The following is an 18,765-nucleotide window of genomic DNA, read 5'->3' as shown; positions in this document are numbered from 1 at the left end:
CATGGCTGATCTCTTTCCAGCCTCTTCACTTCTTCATTCCCTGCTCACTTCACACTGTGAGCTGACATACCATCAGTCCAAGAATTCTGTGCACCATTAAGCACTTGTCAGTTTACATCTTTCTTACTCAGTAGCTATAGCAAAAGAAAAGCTTAGCTTCTGATTTTCCTATACATAATTCCCTCTTTTTGCAGCAAAAGGGTTTCATACTTTTCCCCTTTGACACTGATCAGCATGGCTTTATATCCCACATGCATTGATCTCTCTTCTCTTGTGGATGATCCTTCTTCTGGATTTGTCCAGGTGAGTTCCTAATTAATAGGATTGTCCTATTAGAAGTTTCATTTGGGATGGTATTTTATCACAGAATGTACCCATGGAAAAGGGGGAGCACTGGGTTTTCTTATTTTCCTAGTTTCATATAAAGGCACTGGGGATTTAAGCATTACCAGCACTAAGGCTGGAACACAGGAGAGGCAGAACCCAACTCTGGTGTCAGAACATGTAACTCTGTTCAGGAGGCACATTGCTTGGTACCTGATGGCATGTGTACAGCTTGTCCCCAACATTTCCCGCATCCCTTGACATGCTGACCAAACGTGGTCATCTTTTGCCCAGGAATGTTTATATCTCCCCGCTTCTCTCATCCTTTTCTTGGCTGACCTGAAGACATGCCTCAATCACAAGGGCTCCCTCATCATGCTCTCATACCAAGGAATGCTTTCGAGAGGCGGGGCGCTTATTTTTGAAAGTGGTTTTCCTTTTCAGTATCTGCCTTTTCTGTCTTTGTGCCAGGCTAGTGGTGAAGGTTTTAAGGAGTTCCCAGAGGGAACTTTTAGGAAATGGCTTATTCTATTTGCAGAAATTCTTAGCGTTTATAAAACAACTATATGCAATCTTCTTGTCATGTCTCTGTCAATATACTCCCACTGTGTAAAGAGATTGTTTTTCTTTCTCTTCCTCTCTCCCTTCCCCTTCCCCATGGGTTTCCTATTTTAGCCCCTGTGCATCTACTTGCACTCTTGTGCTCTGTTCTTGTCCTTCCTCACTGCCTCCCACTTCATACAACTACTGAAATAATTGCCGGTGTTTTAACTATTTAAAGAACTGTTCTTAAATTCGTATGTCAATTGATCAGTAAGTCATCAGGCAGAGATTAGTGCTGGCAACAAATACACTGGTATTGTAAAAAGTAGACTTTCTTTTTGTGCATTTATTGGGATTTTGGGAAAATCTTGCACATTTATACAATGTGTTCAGTTTTTCAACATTTTGAGATGCAGCAGCAAAGCAAAATTTATTTCCTTTGAAGGAATCTGTACACATTATCAAAGATACTGTCTCTTATCAGAGACAGAAGGAACAGTGATATTTTTATACAGGTGTGGGATGTTAGATCTTGGAATTACGGTGTTGGGATTAAGGAGGCATTTTAGTTTCCAGTTTGGTTCTGTTGGGGTATTAATAGCAGAAGCCACAAAGTATTAGTCTTGGAGGCTATCTTTCACTACTGTCTGAAATGAGGACTTCTAAGACCAGCGTGTGAGATTTCTGGTAACACAGGAACCTGAAAGTCCATACAGCCCTGTGATAGCAAAGCGGCTGGGTGATAGTTGGGCTTAGCCTGACCTCAGCCTTGTGTCCTGCCTGAGTGCAAATCAGCACCTGAACAGATTGCCATTAGCTGAAGGTAGCTCTTGTGGGAAGAACAAAAAATACCAATTTACATTTACAGTGGAAAAAAAAAAGATGTCTTTAACCATGGCATTGTGCAAGGGAAACAGACATCAGGCTTTTTTACGTTTTCTCTTTTTTTTTTTTCCTTGGGTTTTTTTTTCTTTTCTTTTTAACCATATGTCTTAATGTATCTATTGCCCATCAGCATTTATACCCCACTACATATAAGATCAGTGAGAGGATTCTGGGAAAGTCACTAAATGATCTCTTTGTTTATAGCACTAATTTAATGAACTGTCCTGCACAAAAAGTTCTAGAAGATTGCATTTCCTCCAGTTTCTGTTTCAGGGACACAGTAACGTCGGCACGCAGGACACCCAATGCTCCTTTGAAGACCTGCAACTCCTCTTTCTGGGCAGCTGAAAATAGCATTAAGCAGTGGTACCTTGAGAGGTTCATTCTCCTGTTGCCTACCTCAGAGCGATGCCTCTCCTGCCCTGCCCTTGCAATAGGTTTGCTGTTGACTCTCTTTCAACCACAGCATCTGGTTTACAGCTCTTGTGTGGCCCACTCCACGTGCAAACTGTGTCAAAACCAAACAGAACTTCTTGTAGCCAGAACAAGGAAGAGGAGAGACCTGAATGTCCTCTCTTGGGCTGTTGCTGTGCTGGCACAGGCCCTGCAGAAGGGTACTTTAAGTCATTCTTGTACAGACTAAAAGGAAAATCGGATGTGATGTTCACTCAGGGAAGAGCATAGGAAGAATAATAAAGCTGAAAGGATTGGGAATATTTTATATTAATTGGCAAAGGAAGGAATAGATCTAGCTCTTCCCCTGTAATGATTCTTGTTAAACTTATCTGAAAACAGGAATTAGGATTTTTTTTTTTTTAAAGTTTTTATTCAAGACCTTCTGAATGGAAGTTATTGTACAATTGGCTCAGTTCGAATTGCAAGATGTTTAATTATGTGAGTTATTGGACTTCATTATGGACTGGGGTATCATATCGTACTGCAGCTGTAGCATCTGGTGTTTTTCCTGCAAATTAGTGAGACTCACTCAGGATTGTGATGCTCTTGGGCAGACTCCATAAATTTACTCATAAATTTCATTTTTTTCATTTGTGTCACATCACAGGAGCAAAGCTCAATTATTCTTGAACAGTTTCCCCTTTTTCAAATCGCATATTTGCTGATGTTTTATACGATTAAACTGTTCCCTAGGAAGAGAACACTTCCAGTAGTGGAACAGATTCCCTAACCAGCGGAGAGATTCCACGGAGCAGGTCAGAGGGGACTTTGATTGATGTGGATGACCGGACACCTTCAGCCAGCTATAGTATGTCTCTTTTGCTATTTTCTGTGCTTAGGCTCTCCACCTGAAGTCTGTATTTCTGCAAAACTCTCAATAGTGTCAAGAACTATAGCTACTCTGTAAACCCCTGTACTCCATTTTTAATTTTTTTTTTTTAATTGCTTGTGTTTTGCCCTACTCAGACCACCGTAGATGTTCCTGGAGTCAGAACAGAAGGCGTTGTCACAAGGTCTCCTAGGAGAAACTTGCTGGCATATAAGAGAAGTCCTCTGTCCCTTGCCATAGCAAACATGGGTCAGGCAGGTTGGGAGGAAGAGCTGTGATGATTAACCTTATATGAATAAATGCTATTTAGGGTACATTTCCTGGGGGTCAAAACGGGGAAGAGAAGAGGAAGTTCTTAGCCAAACTACATTAACTTAGGGTTTTAAGAACCAGAAAGGCAAGGTAATTTTGCAGTTAGCCCAGTTTAAAAACTGGAGTCTTGGCAAGGTTTATTTAATCTCATTGCTTTTTTTAACCCAAATGTTAAGAAAACATTCCCCTCCACAAGGTAGGCATGCTCTTAGCTTTTTGCCCAGTAGCAGGTGTAAGTAACAGCAAGCCTAGCACTTGCTGTGTGAGTTGAGGAGCTGGAATTATTTCCTCGCTAACCTCCTGCACCCCAGTAATCTGTGCTGTTACCTTGGCATGAGAAAGTGTCCAGCCTGATGACTCAGGCTCTGCCAGAGTTTTCTGCTCAGACTTTTTCTGTAGAAACATGCCCTTTAGGATGGGCAAACAAACAAACAAAACCCCTAACATTCATTTTGGGATTAATTAATGTATTTTTTATAGCTAATAATCATCTGGCTGTAATAGCATCACAGCGCAAGAAAAGATTTTAGCCTGCGGGCAGAAACAAAAGGACTTGAGCAGCAAAAGGTGCTTGAGCAGCCCAGCCCTGTCTGGTGGCCCTGGTCAAGGCTGGGTGTCTGAGGGGGAGGAAGGTGCCCCTGGGCTCACTCCCCCTGGCAGCTCACCTGGAGGGCTCTTGTCAAGACAATGCTAGATGGGCAGCTGGAAAGCAGGTAAATTCCACTTTGGTTCTTCCAAATCAGATTTTTCTGGAACTGGGGAAAAACTTCATGGTTTTGGCTTTTTGTCACAATCCATGACAAATGAAACAAAAATAAAAGTACTAACATTTTAATTTTTTTTTTTTTTCTTTTTGTGGCTGAATGCACTGTCATTCTTGCAATTGAGCAATAATTAGTAACCTTGGAGATGGAAGGTGCTATGCAAAGTGTAATAATGAAGGATATAGATATGCTGAAATAATACAAATGCTGAATTTTCCCTCTAAAATTAAAATTAAAATTCAAGGATGTACAAAGAAGGGATAGTATACCCTCTGTATATAGAAAAATAACAGCAAACTGAAGTAATAGAAACCCTTAGCACAAAATGTTGCACATAATCTATTAGTTGCAAGAAGTGTGAGTCTTAATCAACCTATACAAAAGCTTCGGCAAACAGTTATTAATATAAAATATAAGGACATCTTGTCTTCAGAAGAAATAGACATTACTGTTAATAATGACTATTTTTATTAGAAAGCATTTTGAAATAACACTTATACATGCCTATTTGTCTGTTTAAGTGCAATCTCAGAAAAATTAGTAGCCACAAAAACATTTCTCTCCAAATTTCAAATTGTACAAGAGCTCATAAATGATACCAATGGATTTTTTTAATGAAAAGCTAGTATAACAAATTACACACACACTGAAATAAATTGAGTGCTGTTATCAATTAAATACATGTGCACTACCATGAAAAGGAATCCTGAATAATACATTTATCTGTACTGTCTACAGTGTTTGAAAAATGAAACAGTAGTTGTTTAATCTTTGCAGAGACTTAGACACAAAGGAAAGAAATCTATGGTATTTTGTAAGAGGTCAAAGATTACTGGAATATAAGGGTTTAAACCTTTTGGGACCTTAGCATACTTGATGCCAATTAATAGTCGTAAGAGTTGATAATGATCAGCACCTCACAGAAGATGCTTTACATCCTTCAGCACTAATTTGTTAGCACTCTTTCTATTAACGAAGATTCTTAATGCTACTTAGGAATCAATATTGATACTCTTTAAAAACCTGAAGGAGAAATATATAAATGATCTATATGTATTTTAACAGGATAAATTTACTCTCCTGTTGGCTTAACAGACTATCAGTTGGAAATGAATGGAATGTCGCAAGTCTCTGTGCTTTAGGAAATGCTTCTGTTTTTTCTTTTAAACAGATGTCAGTGAAAGTAAATTGGATTTGGATATTGACTGGTCTGATGTATTCAAACATGCCCATGCTGTTTCCAAGACTAATCCTTTCTGGAATGAACTGTCAGCCTCCAACCCTTTCGTACATGACATAGCTGCTTCAAATAGAAATGAAAATAATAAATACCTTTCGATCTTAAAAGAAAGACCCTATGTGTTCTCTAAGGTTTCTAGCAACAGGGATTCTTTGGCTTCCTCAGGTGATGAGCTAGATATTGATTGTCTTCTAAGAAAGACTTCAGCAAGAAGATCTGGACGATCCAAGAGTGTCTCTGACTTCCTGGATATTGTTGATAACCGAAGATTTAATTCTCACAAGACAACACCTCAAAAAAATATAGCTTCAGACATGACATGGCTTCAAAATAACCGTGAAGCCTACAAGATGGCTTGGTTGAGTCACCGACAACTCACTCGATCTTGCCTAGATTTAGAAGCCATGAGCCATAGTCCTGGATGGGCACAAACGCAAGCTACAGACATTCATGTAGTTTGTAAACTGAATCATGAAGGGGGTTCAGTACAGCTCCCCGACTCGGATATCAACATTCATGTCCCTGTGGGTCATGTATTACCTGGGGAATTCCAAGAAGTTGGTTTAAAGGCTATCCTTAACCCTCCATCATCGTTTAACAATGAGCTGTCTAGCACCGTAAGTCCTCTGATAGAACTTACGCTGAGTAACCTCAACACGAGGGAAGCCATTTTCCTTGAGGTGAAAGTTGCAGCTAAAGTGAAGAACGATCCACTCAGCCAAGTTATGAGTGATATTGTGTGTTTTTATAGTCTCAATAAAGAAGGGCCTTTTAAGAAGCTAGAGAATTGCTACAATTACCAAGATACCATACAAGTGAAGCTAACGGACCTAAGTCATGTGATGTATGCAGTCATTGCCGTACAAGCAAATAAAATCCAGCCTCCAGCAACTAATGTCTGGGACTATGTTCACAGAACGGTCTCAGTTGGAATTTATGGTCCCAGATATATTCATCCATCTTTTACAGCAGTGTTTACAATTTTTGGTCATAACTATATTCCAGGAAAACTCACAATTTGTGATATAAAAAAAGGGGGGAAAAATATGCCTCCCGTTGTGTTTCAGCTTTGGGGAAAACATACATTTCTGCTTGAAAAGCCACAAGATCTAAACATTTCTTTGATATCCTGTGATCCAGATTTTGAAGTGAAGATGGAAGACCAGAGCAAAAATATTAAAGAAGAGGAGCTGAAAACTGGTGAAATGATCCGCCAACAATTCCTGTTTTCCATGCTTGGATGTAAGGAGATGCATTTCTTTGTTTTCCTTGTTCAGATTAAAGTCTTAAAAAGTAGCCAGGTAATGCAGTTCCATGTTACGACTCCTGATCCAGCTCCAAAATTAAGTGGAATTATCAATAGGCCAAAGCGCTTACAAAACCGCAAAGAAATCAAGTCTGCGCCTTTGCTTTTAATACCAACAGTTAAATATCCAAAGTTTCAGGATAAAACTTTGAGTGTTAATACTTACGGAGTGGCTTTGAAAACTGTGTTACGTCAAAATAAGATTGACTATTTGCTAGAATATTTTAAAGGTGACACAATAGCACTTCTTGGTGAAGATAAAGTAAAAGCCATTGGACAAACTAAAATAAAAGAGTGGTACGTAGGAGTTCTGAGAAGAAAGATTGGTCTTGTACATTGCAAAAACATAAAAGTGATTTCCAAAGAACAAGCTATGGACACTGCTGATAGTGAGCTAACAACCAGGAATCTTGTTGAACAAATTGCATTGCCATTCAAAAAACTGACTTACATCTACTCAGTAGTTCTGTCTACAGTATCAGAGAGTGTTTATGACTGGAGAGCTTTGGCTGAGGTGGTAGGATATTCACACATGTCTTTGGATGACTTTAATGAGGCACATGTTGATAAAGAATCAGAGAGAGTTGCACATGTTGTGAAGAGGATGAAGGAAGACTGCCATGCTAACAAAAGAAAAAGACTATTTCTTTATGAGCTCATTGTTGTAAGTATTGCATGAACTAACTTGGCTATTGGGAATGCATTGTCAAGAAACTACTCAATAGTAATGTGTGAACAAGAAAACATGGGCCTGCACCCTTGTGGGACATATTACTAAAAGTTGTAGACACCTACAGATGGAAAATACATCCAGACTCTCATGAAGAATAATACTTTGATGAATTAACTCTAAACAGTGTTCTGTAAATGTTCCAGGAGCCTTGCTCATTTAGTAGGTTGACTGAGTTGACTTTTCTTGTTTTTAAACAGCCATGATTGAAATAGTTTTGTCTTTTGTCATGGAAGTCATCATGGTAAATTGCTTCCCTGAGCAATTCACATTCCCATTGTGAAATATTTAGTAACCTTATAGTGTGGAAACTCCATTATTTATATATCTAAGTTTCCTTCATATTTTTAAAGCAAGGAAATCCTGACCCACCTGTTGAAGACAAGATTTTCTATCCACACATGACAACTTCATGGTCAATGTTGTAGTGACCTAAGGACAATATTGCAAGTATTTCAGTACATATTTTCATGGACCTCATTTGTAACCCACTGGACAATTTCTATGTGATTCAGTACTGTTAGATGTGAATCAAAAGTGGTTTCATTCTGAATGCTTCCAGGTACTAGGTTGCATTGTTAACCATCTTAATTTACTTACGGATCTGTGTGCAAATTAATTTTGAATTAATGATTACTCAATACTGTCCTTGGCTCCAACTGAAAAGTCTAACAGCCTATTTAGGGACAGAAGAAAATTAAATTTCTCATATGAAAATAAAGCATAAAAATGGATGTTTAACAATTCACATTGTAGCCTTTCATCTAAAGCCTTTTGACTATACTGAATTGCAAACCTTAACACGGTTTACTTCTCATAACTGCTCTATCCCCTTTGAAGTGTTGACAGCAATTTCAGCAGGATTCAGAAAATTTTCGTAGCAGTGGCCACTTGTTAAGACTGCATTAAACTGTGTGGAATAAAACTGAGCAAGTATGAAGTACAGTTTAGTCTGCCGTGCCTCTGTATAAAAAGGGGAGGGTGGAGTTAAAGGTGAAAACGATCCAAACTTTTAATTGAATACAGTGAAACAGTGAGACAAAGAGTTCATTACAGAACAGGCAAAAGGTGGGGCAGAATTAGATTACCAAGATGTCCCATTTTGTTGAGATGTATATGATTTTGAGCTATGAAATGCCAATGCAGGTCCCTGTCTTTGTAAAGCTAAACTTAAAGCTAGATATCATCCATGTCACTTTTGGGTAGAATTTACAGGTTATTTCTTTTAATTAATCTCATATTTTTGTGTTTAATAGGGTTCTTGATTATCAGAGCAAAGACAAACTGAACAACTTTGTCTCCCCTTTGCCAAAGTATAGGGGGATTTGGTACTGTACACGATAGTCTGCTTCTTGCTACTGTGACTTCAGTATTTCCTTCTAGAGAGGCATTAGTATGAGAAAGTTTGGGATCTGTGTTGAGAATTTATTTTCTGGTTAGTTACATTAGACAAACATCTTGCCTACCAAAAGTTCTACTATTCGCAATGAGGATTTTAATGGAAAAATGTTTTACAATTAAATCACACAAATGTCTGGTTTCTGCAGAAATGCTTGATATTTTATTAAAAATCACCATCTAAAACCCAAAGAAAACTTCTGGAGTTTTGTCCATGATCTTTCACTGAAAAAGTCAACACTTTCAGTGGAACATTTTGCTGTTAATTTGAGAAGAAAAAAACAACACCTATTTTTTTCATTACCTCTTACCCAAACAAATAAAGAAAGGAGAACGCAACATATCTGCATTTCAGGGTTTCACTCCTGGAACCATTTTAATTTGCTTATTATTAAAAGCTCATTTAGCATGGAGAAGGGAAGAGTTCTATGCTTTCATTTCTGCTTAATGGTCAGCAAATTATCAGTTCTGTGGGAGGGGTAAATCAAAAGGTGCTGGCTGATGTAATCAATGATTTCCCGGAAAAGCAGTAGACAAAGGACCACACCTTCGTATAACAGTGCTCTAACGTAATTTTTAAGTTCCATGTCATTTTTTTAAGAAGGTACATTTGATGTCCCAAATATTTTTGTTGGAGGAGCATATTTTTCCTTCAGGATCTGTAAGCGTGGCATGATCCATGTGATATTGGAATGCTGAAGCAGCTGAATGCCGGCTTAATTTTTTCTTAAGCTTGTGGGCAGTTTTCTTATGAAACTGTTGGCAACACCTTTTCGTAGGAAAAAACGTTACATATTTGTAAGAACATGAAATGGACAAAAAGCCTTCCTGTCTACTTAGAAATGCAGAATAGTGCTATAAAACCAAATTATAATGTTTTGTTTGTAATTACTGATGAAGGAACACTAATGAAAATGATTGTTGCAGGCACTGTTGAAAATAGATTGCCAGGGATTAGTGGCACGTCTTACCCAGGACACCATCATTTTGACTTCAGCTGTCAAGCTTGGCAAATATTGGCGGGAGCTTGCAGAGAAGCTAGCCCGACTCACAAAGCAGCAAATCGAGGCTTACGAAGTACCCCACCAAGGGAAAAATGGTGCGGTAGCTCTGGAGGTAAGGCTCTGGTCTAACGGTGTGCGCACACTTGCTCCTCTGCACAAACACAGCCAGCGGCCTTTCTTCTTCCTTGCTTTGGGCGCTTCTTTTCTCTTGCAGTTCAGCCCCCTTATTTAACTTGTAAGCCCTTCAATGCGAGGAATTCTCACCCACTTTTGCTTGCAATTATCTAGATATTCCTTTGAGGCCGGTTGTTCAGTGTTGTGCCAAATTAATTTGCTGTGGAGATCCTGGTCTCTGTCCTGAGCTTCAGCTCTTTACTCCCAACCCAAGGGCCACTTTCAGTCCCTTCTTGTTATCCTGTTGACTTGTTAATCTCACTCACTCCTCTGCTGTCATTTCAGACACAGTGAGGAAGACCATCCAGTCCTTGCAGGAGCCACTTCAAATTACCCTCAGTACAGCTTTTGCTCTTTCCACTGAAAGGGAGCTTACCTCCACCAGTATCGCTTTTCTCTTCTGCACCTGTGTAGTTATTTGTCATCATTTAGCTTAAGTAGCACGACAAGAGGTTGGAAGCTCTGGCAACAATTCCACTTCTGTCCTATTATATGAACATGGCAAATCCATGTTTTAATTTCATAGCTGGTCAGGTACATCGTGCTATTTATTCTCCTTTATAAAGAGCCCTGCTTATATAGAAGTACGAGTTCTAAATAAAAGTCAAGTCGTCTTCTCAGATGTATTTAAGTGCATACACATCTAAGGAGCAATTTAGGTGCCTAATTATATCTGTAGTGCCGTCTGAGGTGCCCAGAGGTACCCACGGCACCCATGCAATGTCAGATATGTCACGTGACTTAGGGTAGGCCCTCATCCACACCTCTGAGCTGAGGGCCAGCCCGTGCTCCTGGCGCATCTTTGCCTGGGCAGCCGCTTTGCTTCCTCCATTTCTCTACTCTTTAACACTGAAGCATGCAGTAGATCCACTGTTTCCCACAGAGTTACGTGCCAATGACTTCTAGGTCCCAGACTGGGTTTTACCCTGAACATCCTCTTTTGTAAGCGTTGCTGAATGATGCTCAAGCTGGCCTTTCTGCCTTGAGTGTGTACATTCAGGCTCGACTATCCCTCTGCCTGTACTATCATCCCCTGATTATTGCAGGTAATGCACATGATCCAGCCTGAATTCCTTCTCTCTCACCTCTCAGTACCAAAGGAATCGCTAGTTCCCATTCACAGGTTCACAACTACTCATGATAATTTTTTTCTTCTTTTTTCTTTCCCTGTAGCTGATTCTTCCTGTTCCCTGCCAAACATATCCTCCTTTCCACAGCCTGAATCCAGTGAGTCTTTCATCTCAGTTTTTCTGCCTGGTGATAGCTATCAAGAGATTTCTGTTCTAATCGTGAACCACCACCTCTTATTCCCTTTGAATGCTTCACCCTCCCTCCCCAATCAGTATTTGACCAAAATTCCACACGTTTACTTACAAGGTTCTGTACTTTTCTGCGAGATTATCTCTATCATTGCTGTTTGCAAACACTGCCTCCTCCTCTGATCTTGCTTTTCTCTTTGAGCTATTTTGTGGTTGGTTCCCCCCCCCCCCCCCCCCCCCAGGTTGTTCTGGGTACATTACTTGTGCCTGGATGCACTTTCCTCCTTAAATTTTTTTCTCATAAAACTCTCAGCTCTACCAATCCCTAGTCTACTACTCTCTTTTAGTGAAAAAACCCACCCTCTTATTGGCTCTGTTTTTGCACTAGCTTATTCTAAAATACTAAACTCAAACAGAATGTGAATGCTTGTCATTTCCATTATGTTGCTTTTTTTTTTTACTGTTATGCAGTGCCTTGTCTAACTTCCTAGATTTTGTTTTACCCACTAAGCTTTCTGTGTTTGTCGGATAAAATCCCAGCTTTTTGCCCTAGCATTGTTACAAGGTTAGCATTAGTCTGACTAATTTCAGAATGATTGCTGATCATCACATTTACTTAGCAGGTATAAAAGAACCCTGATTGAAACCATCTTACCCCATCCTGGAGTATTCTAATGGAAATACTATCTCATTGATAGTAGTTGTTGGTGTGAAAACATGAAACCAAGCAAAGATGGGGGAGTAATAAGTTTTGACTAATTATTGAGGATTCTCTGAAAACATTAACTAATTTGTTACCCATCAAGGACCGTTCTGCCATCAAGAGGTTTGATTGGTTGAAAAATGTTTCTGCTTTTAAACTTAATATTTTTCATAGTGGGAGAAATCTTCTCCCAGATGATCACAGAGGCAACCTGAGGTACATACAATTGGTGCCTAGATTTTGAAGTGCTTTTCATCAGTAAATTCCAAATCACTTTACAAAGGATGTAGGTATCATTATTACCTACTCAGCAGAGGCAGTGGGAGCAGAGGGAAAACTCGTGCACGCAGCTGAGATGAGACTTGCCCAGCATGCTGCAGTGATTTAATATTTTGCCTGAAAATCTGCTTTGATATAATTCAGGAATGTCAAATGCAATTCAGTTCAGCCATTGCATTAGAGTATGTGGATGTGTAGAAGGACCTGCCTTAGAAGCCTGGTTTTCAGTGTTAGTTCAGTGTAGTGAGTGTGTAGATTACTGCTGAGTTAATCATGCATCACTCATGGCCAATTTATAAAGCTTTTGATTTTCTCAAACCCCCCCCCCCCCCCCTTTTTTTTTCTTTCCTTTGTCCCAGGAAAAAAACCCAGTTGTGACAGAGTAGAGGAAAGCAGGGTTTGTATTTTAGGCATATTTCAGCCAATTCTCTGATTGCACAGTGTCAGACTGACCTTCAGCATAAGTCAAAGCACAGTATCTTTTCATACTCACTGTCTTTTCACATACTAGTGAAGACAGAAGGCTGTACCCCAATCCTTCAAATAGCCTGGTCCAGCAGGAATATAAGGAAAGGAAGCAGGAGACAGAGAAAAGGCATAGCCAGCAATAGAATACCAGGAAATTCCAGCTTCTTTTGTTGGCTACCTTGGTTATCAAGCTAGAAATAGAAATACAGAAACTTTCTGTTCTTGGCATAAATACAACAGTGGTGAGCAGTTTTATTTTATTAAAATATGTTGTAATATATAGTGTTTACAGTATTATATTACAAACTTCTTTTTAAGTATACCCTGTCTAATAAAATGGAAGGCTTCACCACTGTCCTTCTTCCCACCTACCACCAAATTTCTTTTCTTCTTTCTTAACCTTATGGTTATGACTTAAGATAGACTTGCTTAAAGTGAGAAGTAGCCACCATTCATTTTGGGAAATGATGATACCCTTCCCTCCTGTAGACCTAAAATGAGAAACTTCACTGAAAGCATAGGTACTTTTTTATAGCCTCAACTAAAGGCAGAAAACAGACTAATCAGACTGTGAGACACGCTACTGGGGATACGAATTTGATGGGTTCTTCCATTTGGAGATGGCGGAGAAAGGCAGCAGAAGTTGAGGGAGATGTTTACAGAAAGTATGGTAGAGTCAATCTTGGGATAAGTTGGGAGTTCTTAGCCCAAATGTGGAGAAAAGCTCAAAACTATGAGCAAAGAAATTGTCCTGCTACTCAGTTCCTCAAGGAATCAAGTAAATAAAGCTTAAATCAAGGACGTAGAGCTTTATGTTGTGTATCTTTAGAACATTCATAGGATTACATTGAGGAATTAACCAATTTCCTCCTGAATGATCCTTCAGAACCATGAAAACTGCTTTTCCATTAAAAGGGAAAAAGATGTTAAAAAATTTTTTAGAATTAAGAGAGTTCCCAATCACTTCTGTATATATATAAAAATGTGCACATATGAGTCCATATGCTTTTATTACTATGCATGTATGCTTCTGTTAAAACAGCAAATGCTAACACCTTTTAGGAAAGTAATGCGTTTCTTTGTGGCTTTGTGTATCATTCCTGCAGTTGCTAACTCAATTGCTGTTTGCAAAACCTTTATTGCCAAGGTTTTGGGAGCGGGAAAATAGAATGCGGATAGCCCAAGTTAAATTTGGAAAAGCAGCAGCTGGGAAAACAACCTTTTTGTTTGTAAACTGAGCAAACTTACTCTGGACATCAGCACTTTGAAAGATGTAAGTCCAGCTTGGTATCTGAATCATGTTGTCATGGCTTAATTAATGTCACTAGACCAATGACAAATTACACCTGGTAAGGATCTGCTTCATATTTGTTTGGCATAAACCAAACATATTGTACTTTAAAATAAGGAGCACTGGTAACCTGTCTTTTAATTTTCTTTATGTCTTGCAAGACACTTTTTAAATTGCAAGTCTTGATTTTGAAAATTCACTTATAAAAGCTTTTGACTCTCCTGCTGTTGGAGTGTTTGAGTTTTTTTCTTTCTTTTTTAAACAGAGGTTTTACAGATAGATCGTCTTCCTGCTGCTGTTAACAGAAAACATTTTTGTAAAGATAAGAAGCATGTTTAAAAGTTCCAGGCTAAGTAGGGGGACAGTGGGATGTTGATTAATGAGATAAAGGGAGGCATTAACCATCACAAGCACAGTCAAACTCCAAATAGGGAAACTGCTGTTGGATGTATGCATTGCAAAAATGACCAAGGGGAAAAGTGTTTTTCTTCCACCCCTGTACTTTGAGTTATACTTTCAGACAGGGATATATTTAGACTTGGTGATAGTCATGTGAATGAAGAATTTGTCTCTCCATTATTTACCCCTCTAAGAATTTAAGTGTTTCATAGAAATGAAATACATAAGGTTATTGGAGTTTTTATATCAACATGCCTTTTATGATAAAGCATTTCAGCATGGCTAGGGATCAAAAACTTACTTTCTTTTTTCTTTTCTATGACTTTTCTACTATTGTAAAGATTTAGATTTTTTGGTCAATAATTCAATTTCTGCAAATAAACTTTTTTTTTTCCCCTGCTTTATTTGCAGATGATGTGGAAACCTGCATATGACTTTCTCTACACTTGGGGTGCCCATTATGGAGGCAGTTACAGGGATGTCTTACAAGACCTGCAATCAGCCTTGGATAAAATGAAAAACCCAGTAACAAAACATTGGCGAGAATTAACTGGAACGTTGATTCTTGTGAACTGCATGGAGGTGTTACGGGCAAGTGCTTTCTCCAAAATGGAGGAAGAAGAATAGACTACCAAGATATGCTTTGGGGAAAATCTCTTGGGAAAATGTACTGCTGATATTTGTGTTTCAGTGATGCTCGCAAAGCAGGACAGAATGTAGTTTGTTTTACCTGAGTTGATGTTGGGTCTAGCCCCATGGTTCTTAGCTACAGATTGCCAGAGCTTGCTGATGGCTACTAAGTAAATAAGAAACGAGTGGGACATTAAACTAGTGAGGTCAACAAAAATTACTTGAATTCTATAATGTAGTTTCCAAACTGAGCTATTTCTGATTGCACTATCTTTTAGGCAGAGATCAGTTTTAAAAACAGAACTATGTGTGCATGAGTTTGGCCTGTGGGGCCTAGGTTTATATTGTTTTCAGTGAGGTTTTAAAATCTAAATATTTAACACATTATTTTAATTGGTGCCAAAACCCTTGACTCCAAGTAAATAGGTGCAGGGTAGCATAGAAAAAAAACCTTTATGATTCTTTTGTCCTCAGCTAGGACAAAATTAATCTCCCCATCTCACAAAACAGGAATTAAACAGTTATTTGCACCTGGAAAAATAGGTGTGTGCTGCTCAGTCCTTCCAAAACAGCTTCTGGCATCTTTTATGGAGACCGGTAGAGAGATACACAATTTAATGGTCGAAGGTGATTGGTTTTGATTGCCTTAATGTAGCTCAACAGGGTTTGCCTCTTTTTTTTTTTTTTTCTTTCCCAAAGCATGCATAGTTCAGGAAAAAGTCTGAGGAAAGAGTACTTGCTCCAGTAATAGGAAAGCTCACTCACCAAAAGACCCTTTAGCATCAAAGCATGACTGAATTAGCATGTGTGCAAGTTATCTGGCTTCGGTGGACTTGCTCTTGATTTCTAACAGAATGAGGATTTCAGCCCACAGAACAGTCATTGTCTTTGCTGATCAAGGAATGGTGGAGAAAAAGGAGTCAGATTATCAGAGCTCCTTGTTGTTTCAGGTGCTAGCACCTATTTTATATCTTGCCCCGTGCAGATTTAAAAAGAGCTGCAGAAAAAAATATAAAACGACATTCTCTTGTTATCTGGACTTCAGTGCAGAGACTGGCTGTTCCTTCAGGTCACACACCATCTCCCTGCTTAAAACTGCACGGAAATAATTTTTTATTGCCTAAGAGCTGAAATACCAGAGCAGATCATGGAGCAAATCTTTCAGTATCGTCATGTTCTCTCACCAGCTGATCTTCATGCATCCTGGCAGGCCATGCTCCCTTACTTAAGGCCTTGTTAAACCGATTTTTCTTTTTTTTTCCTTTTTTTTCCTCCTTTTTGTAAAAAAAATTATTTTGTTAACCTTTCTGCAACAGCTAAGCATCCTTTTTTTGTGCATCTTAATTTCTTACCTTTAGTAAATATGTGTTTACTACATGCCCTATTGAAAAAGAAAGTAATATCTTAGTAGTAACAACAGGAAAATACAGGCCTGAACTACTAGTCAAAAGAGGGGAAAAAGCTACCAGAAGCACCCATTCCTAGTTGTGTGATTCTAACAATTATGAAGGACAAAGGCGTGTCTGAAGGACAATCCATCCTGAGAAGGTGGCCAGTGGTCAGGAACTTGGGGACAGAAGGGCTCAGGGAGCAGAGGCTGCTGCCCGTTATTCTCATGGCCGGGCCCTTTCATTGCTGTGAAACAACAGTAAAGTTGTCTCTGTCTTGAATGAGAGTTGAATTTGGCCCAGCAGATTTAGCAAATATTGACTTAGTGAGTCAGTGTTCTCCTTAGCTTGCAGAATTATGCAACTGGTCCTCCAAGTATAGTTCTTTAAAAGGGAATTTATATCTGTCTGTAGTTGTGCCACACTCCCGGGTCTTTGACTGTGGGCTTTGGTTGCTAATTGCGCTCCCCGTTTCTGCTTTAAGCTTCTGCTCATATGAATGAAATGTGCACTCGTGCAATATTCCGTTTACTTTAGCAGCCCACACTGGATATATTTTAAAAAAGGTATTAAACCCCTATGTTTTATTTAGCGTTCTAGTATTCAAAACCACAGAATGCCCGCTGAGAGTGGAAGCAGCTGCAGTCAGTGGCAGCACTCGGCGAGGAGCACAGGGCTTTGGTAAACACACTCTGTTCTTGACCTTTTCCCCTTTCCTCCCACCCTGTCAAGAGAGAACAGCTTTCCCATGAGCCTGCGCACATACCTTCTTGGGTTTCTGCAAAGCAGGACGAGATTAACAACTCCTCGGGAGGAGACAAGAAAAATACCAGGCCCTGGTCCTTGCCTTAAATGACCCTCTGTTTCCAGGTTTCCCAATTTCTTTGCGTAGCCTGGGGAAAAGAGCTGTGTCAGCCAGTTCCATTTCCTTTTGTATGTGTAGGCAGAAAAAAACTCTTTCACCATCCTTCTAACCTCTGAATAGGTACGTTTCTTAAGCAAAGAAGCAAACGAAAAACTTGTGAGCGTAGCGGTTGCTTTATGACTCCACCTACCCATGAAAGCCGGAAAAATGGTTCCCTCAGGTCTGTCTGCACCTGAACGCGGCAGACACCTTCCACAACAGGCAGCAGTAAGGAAAATCTAGCTGTCACTCACAGTAACAATGCTCGGTTTTTGTCAATAAAGTTGGAAGCCATTCCTGTTGTTCACAGTGCAGAGACATCTCAGCTCCATGCTATTTAATGGCACAGTGCAGTGACGTATTTCTAAATTAATAGCTGTCAAGACAGGAGAGAAAAAGCAAATTATTCCCCCATGTAAGTTCCAGTCCTCCAGTTGGGTTTGGGGAAGGATTCAGTTCCTTAGGTTTCACTTGCTTTTTTTGGAAAGCAGAGGTTTAGGGAAGGAAAAGGAAGTTTCTTTTAAAAGATAAGTAAAGGGCTACTCCCTAAGCCAGTCTCCAGGCAGCAGGTCGGGTGCCAAGAGCAAGCTGCAGGTTGAGGGCCGTTCTTCGTGGAATTGTCCAGAGAAGAAAAGGGAAGGAGGAATCAGCCATCCTTGCTCCTACTGAGGCCTGAAAAATGGGAAGAGGTGGGAAAGTGTCTCTTAAGCTTTTTTTTTTTGTGAAAATGACTGATTTTCACAAATTCTTCCTGTACATCTAAGCTGTGTGAAAAGCAAACTCTAAGCAGCTCCAAAGGAGCAACTCTATTTTATTGTGTTGAGCTGACTCTAAAGACTTTTTCCTAAAGCACTTCTGGACTCAGTAGTGATCAAGCCAACAATGATCTACTAAATAATAAAGGCCATTGTTTACAACTGCAGATGGCAATACCATGTTCCCAGCTAAACTCAGTGATCCTGCTTTTTCATCAGCTAATAGCTTGTTCAGCTATAAACAGCTGAACCAAATAGAGATATAAAGCTTTGCTGTTTTGTTCTGTTTGTGTTGTAGCTATGAAAATTGCCTGTGAAAAGACAATACAATGGAGAGTAAGGAGGTTGGATTTTGCCGCACCCCCCACCCCCCCCCCCCAGGAAAAGCGTGTAGCAAATGGTATTCTGCACATAGTGTGAAACACCAACTGGTCTATTAAGTTCTCTGGAGAAGCCCTAGAACAACTGTATATATGTAAAGAAAATGTTAGTCCAGTGAGGGTGATAACCATTGTTCATGATAGTTCTGCTGTCAAAAAATGTCTACAGACAGTATGAGATATAGTTCTTCAAATAACCTGTGATTATTCTAAGTACAGAAAGTGCCATTTTATATTTGTTGCCAATGTGTATATATATAAAATCTATTTTTTTTAACTTACAGTATATATTTTTGAACAAAATAAACAAAGGAATATTATATTGTCCACTGGAATCTTGCATG

At 39.3% G+C, this 18,765-nt stretch overlaps 1 protein-coding gene across 1 annotated transcript; it reads left to right on the top strand.

Moving 5' to 3' along the window:
• Window positions 1-234: 234 nt before the first annotated feature.
• Window positions 235-14,991, top strand: MACC1 (MET transcriptional regulator MACC1). The gene is made up of 5 exons (XM_009809551.1): window positions 235-303; window positions 2,902-3,016; window positions 5,285-7,323; window positions 9,715-9,903; window positions 14,776-14,991. The coding sequence occupies exons 1-5, from the start codon at window positions 235-237 to the stop codon at window positions 14,989-14,991; spliced, it is 2,628 nt and encodes an 875-aa protein (XP_009807853.1).
• The last annotated feature ends 3,774 nt before the right edge of the window (window positions 14,992-18,765 follow it).

Source organism: Gavia stellata, chromosome 6, assembly GCF_030936135.1.
Source record: "Gavia stellata isolate bGavSte3 chromosome 6, bGavSte3.hap2, whole genome shotgun sequence".
Taxonomy (NCBI): Eukaryota; Metazoa; Chordata; class Aves; order Gaviiformes; family Gaviidae; genus Gavia; species Gavia stellata.
Note: the sequence above shows the minus strand (reverse complement) of the source record. Positions and strands in the feature narration are given on the sequence as shown.

Bases quoted from the DNA above. Each gene is read 5' to 3' on its own strand.
- MACC1 (XM_009809551.1), top strand. From the start codon at position 235: ATGGCTTTATATCCCACATGCATTGATCTCTCTTCTCTTGTGGATGAT. The intron at 304-2,901 runs GTGAGTTCCTAA...ACTGTTCCCTAG, and splicing joins CTTCTTCTGGATTTGTCCAG to GAAGAGAACACTTCCAGTAG. The intron at 3,017-5,284 runs GTATGTCTCTTT...TCTTTTAAACAG, and splicing joins GACACCTTCAGCCAGCTATA to ATGTCAGTGAAAGTAAATTG.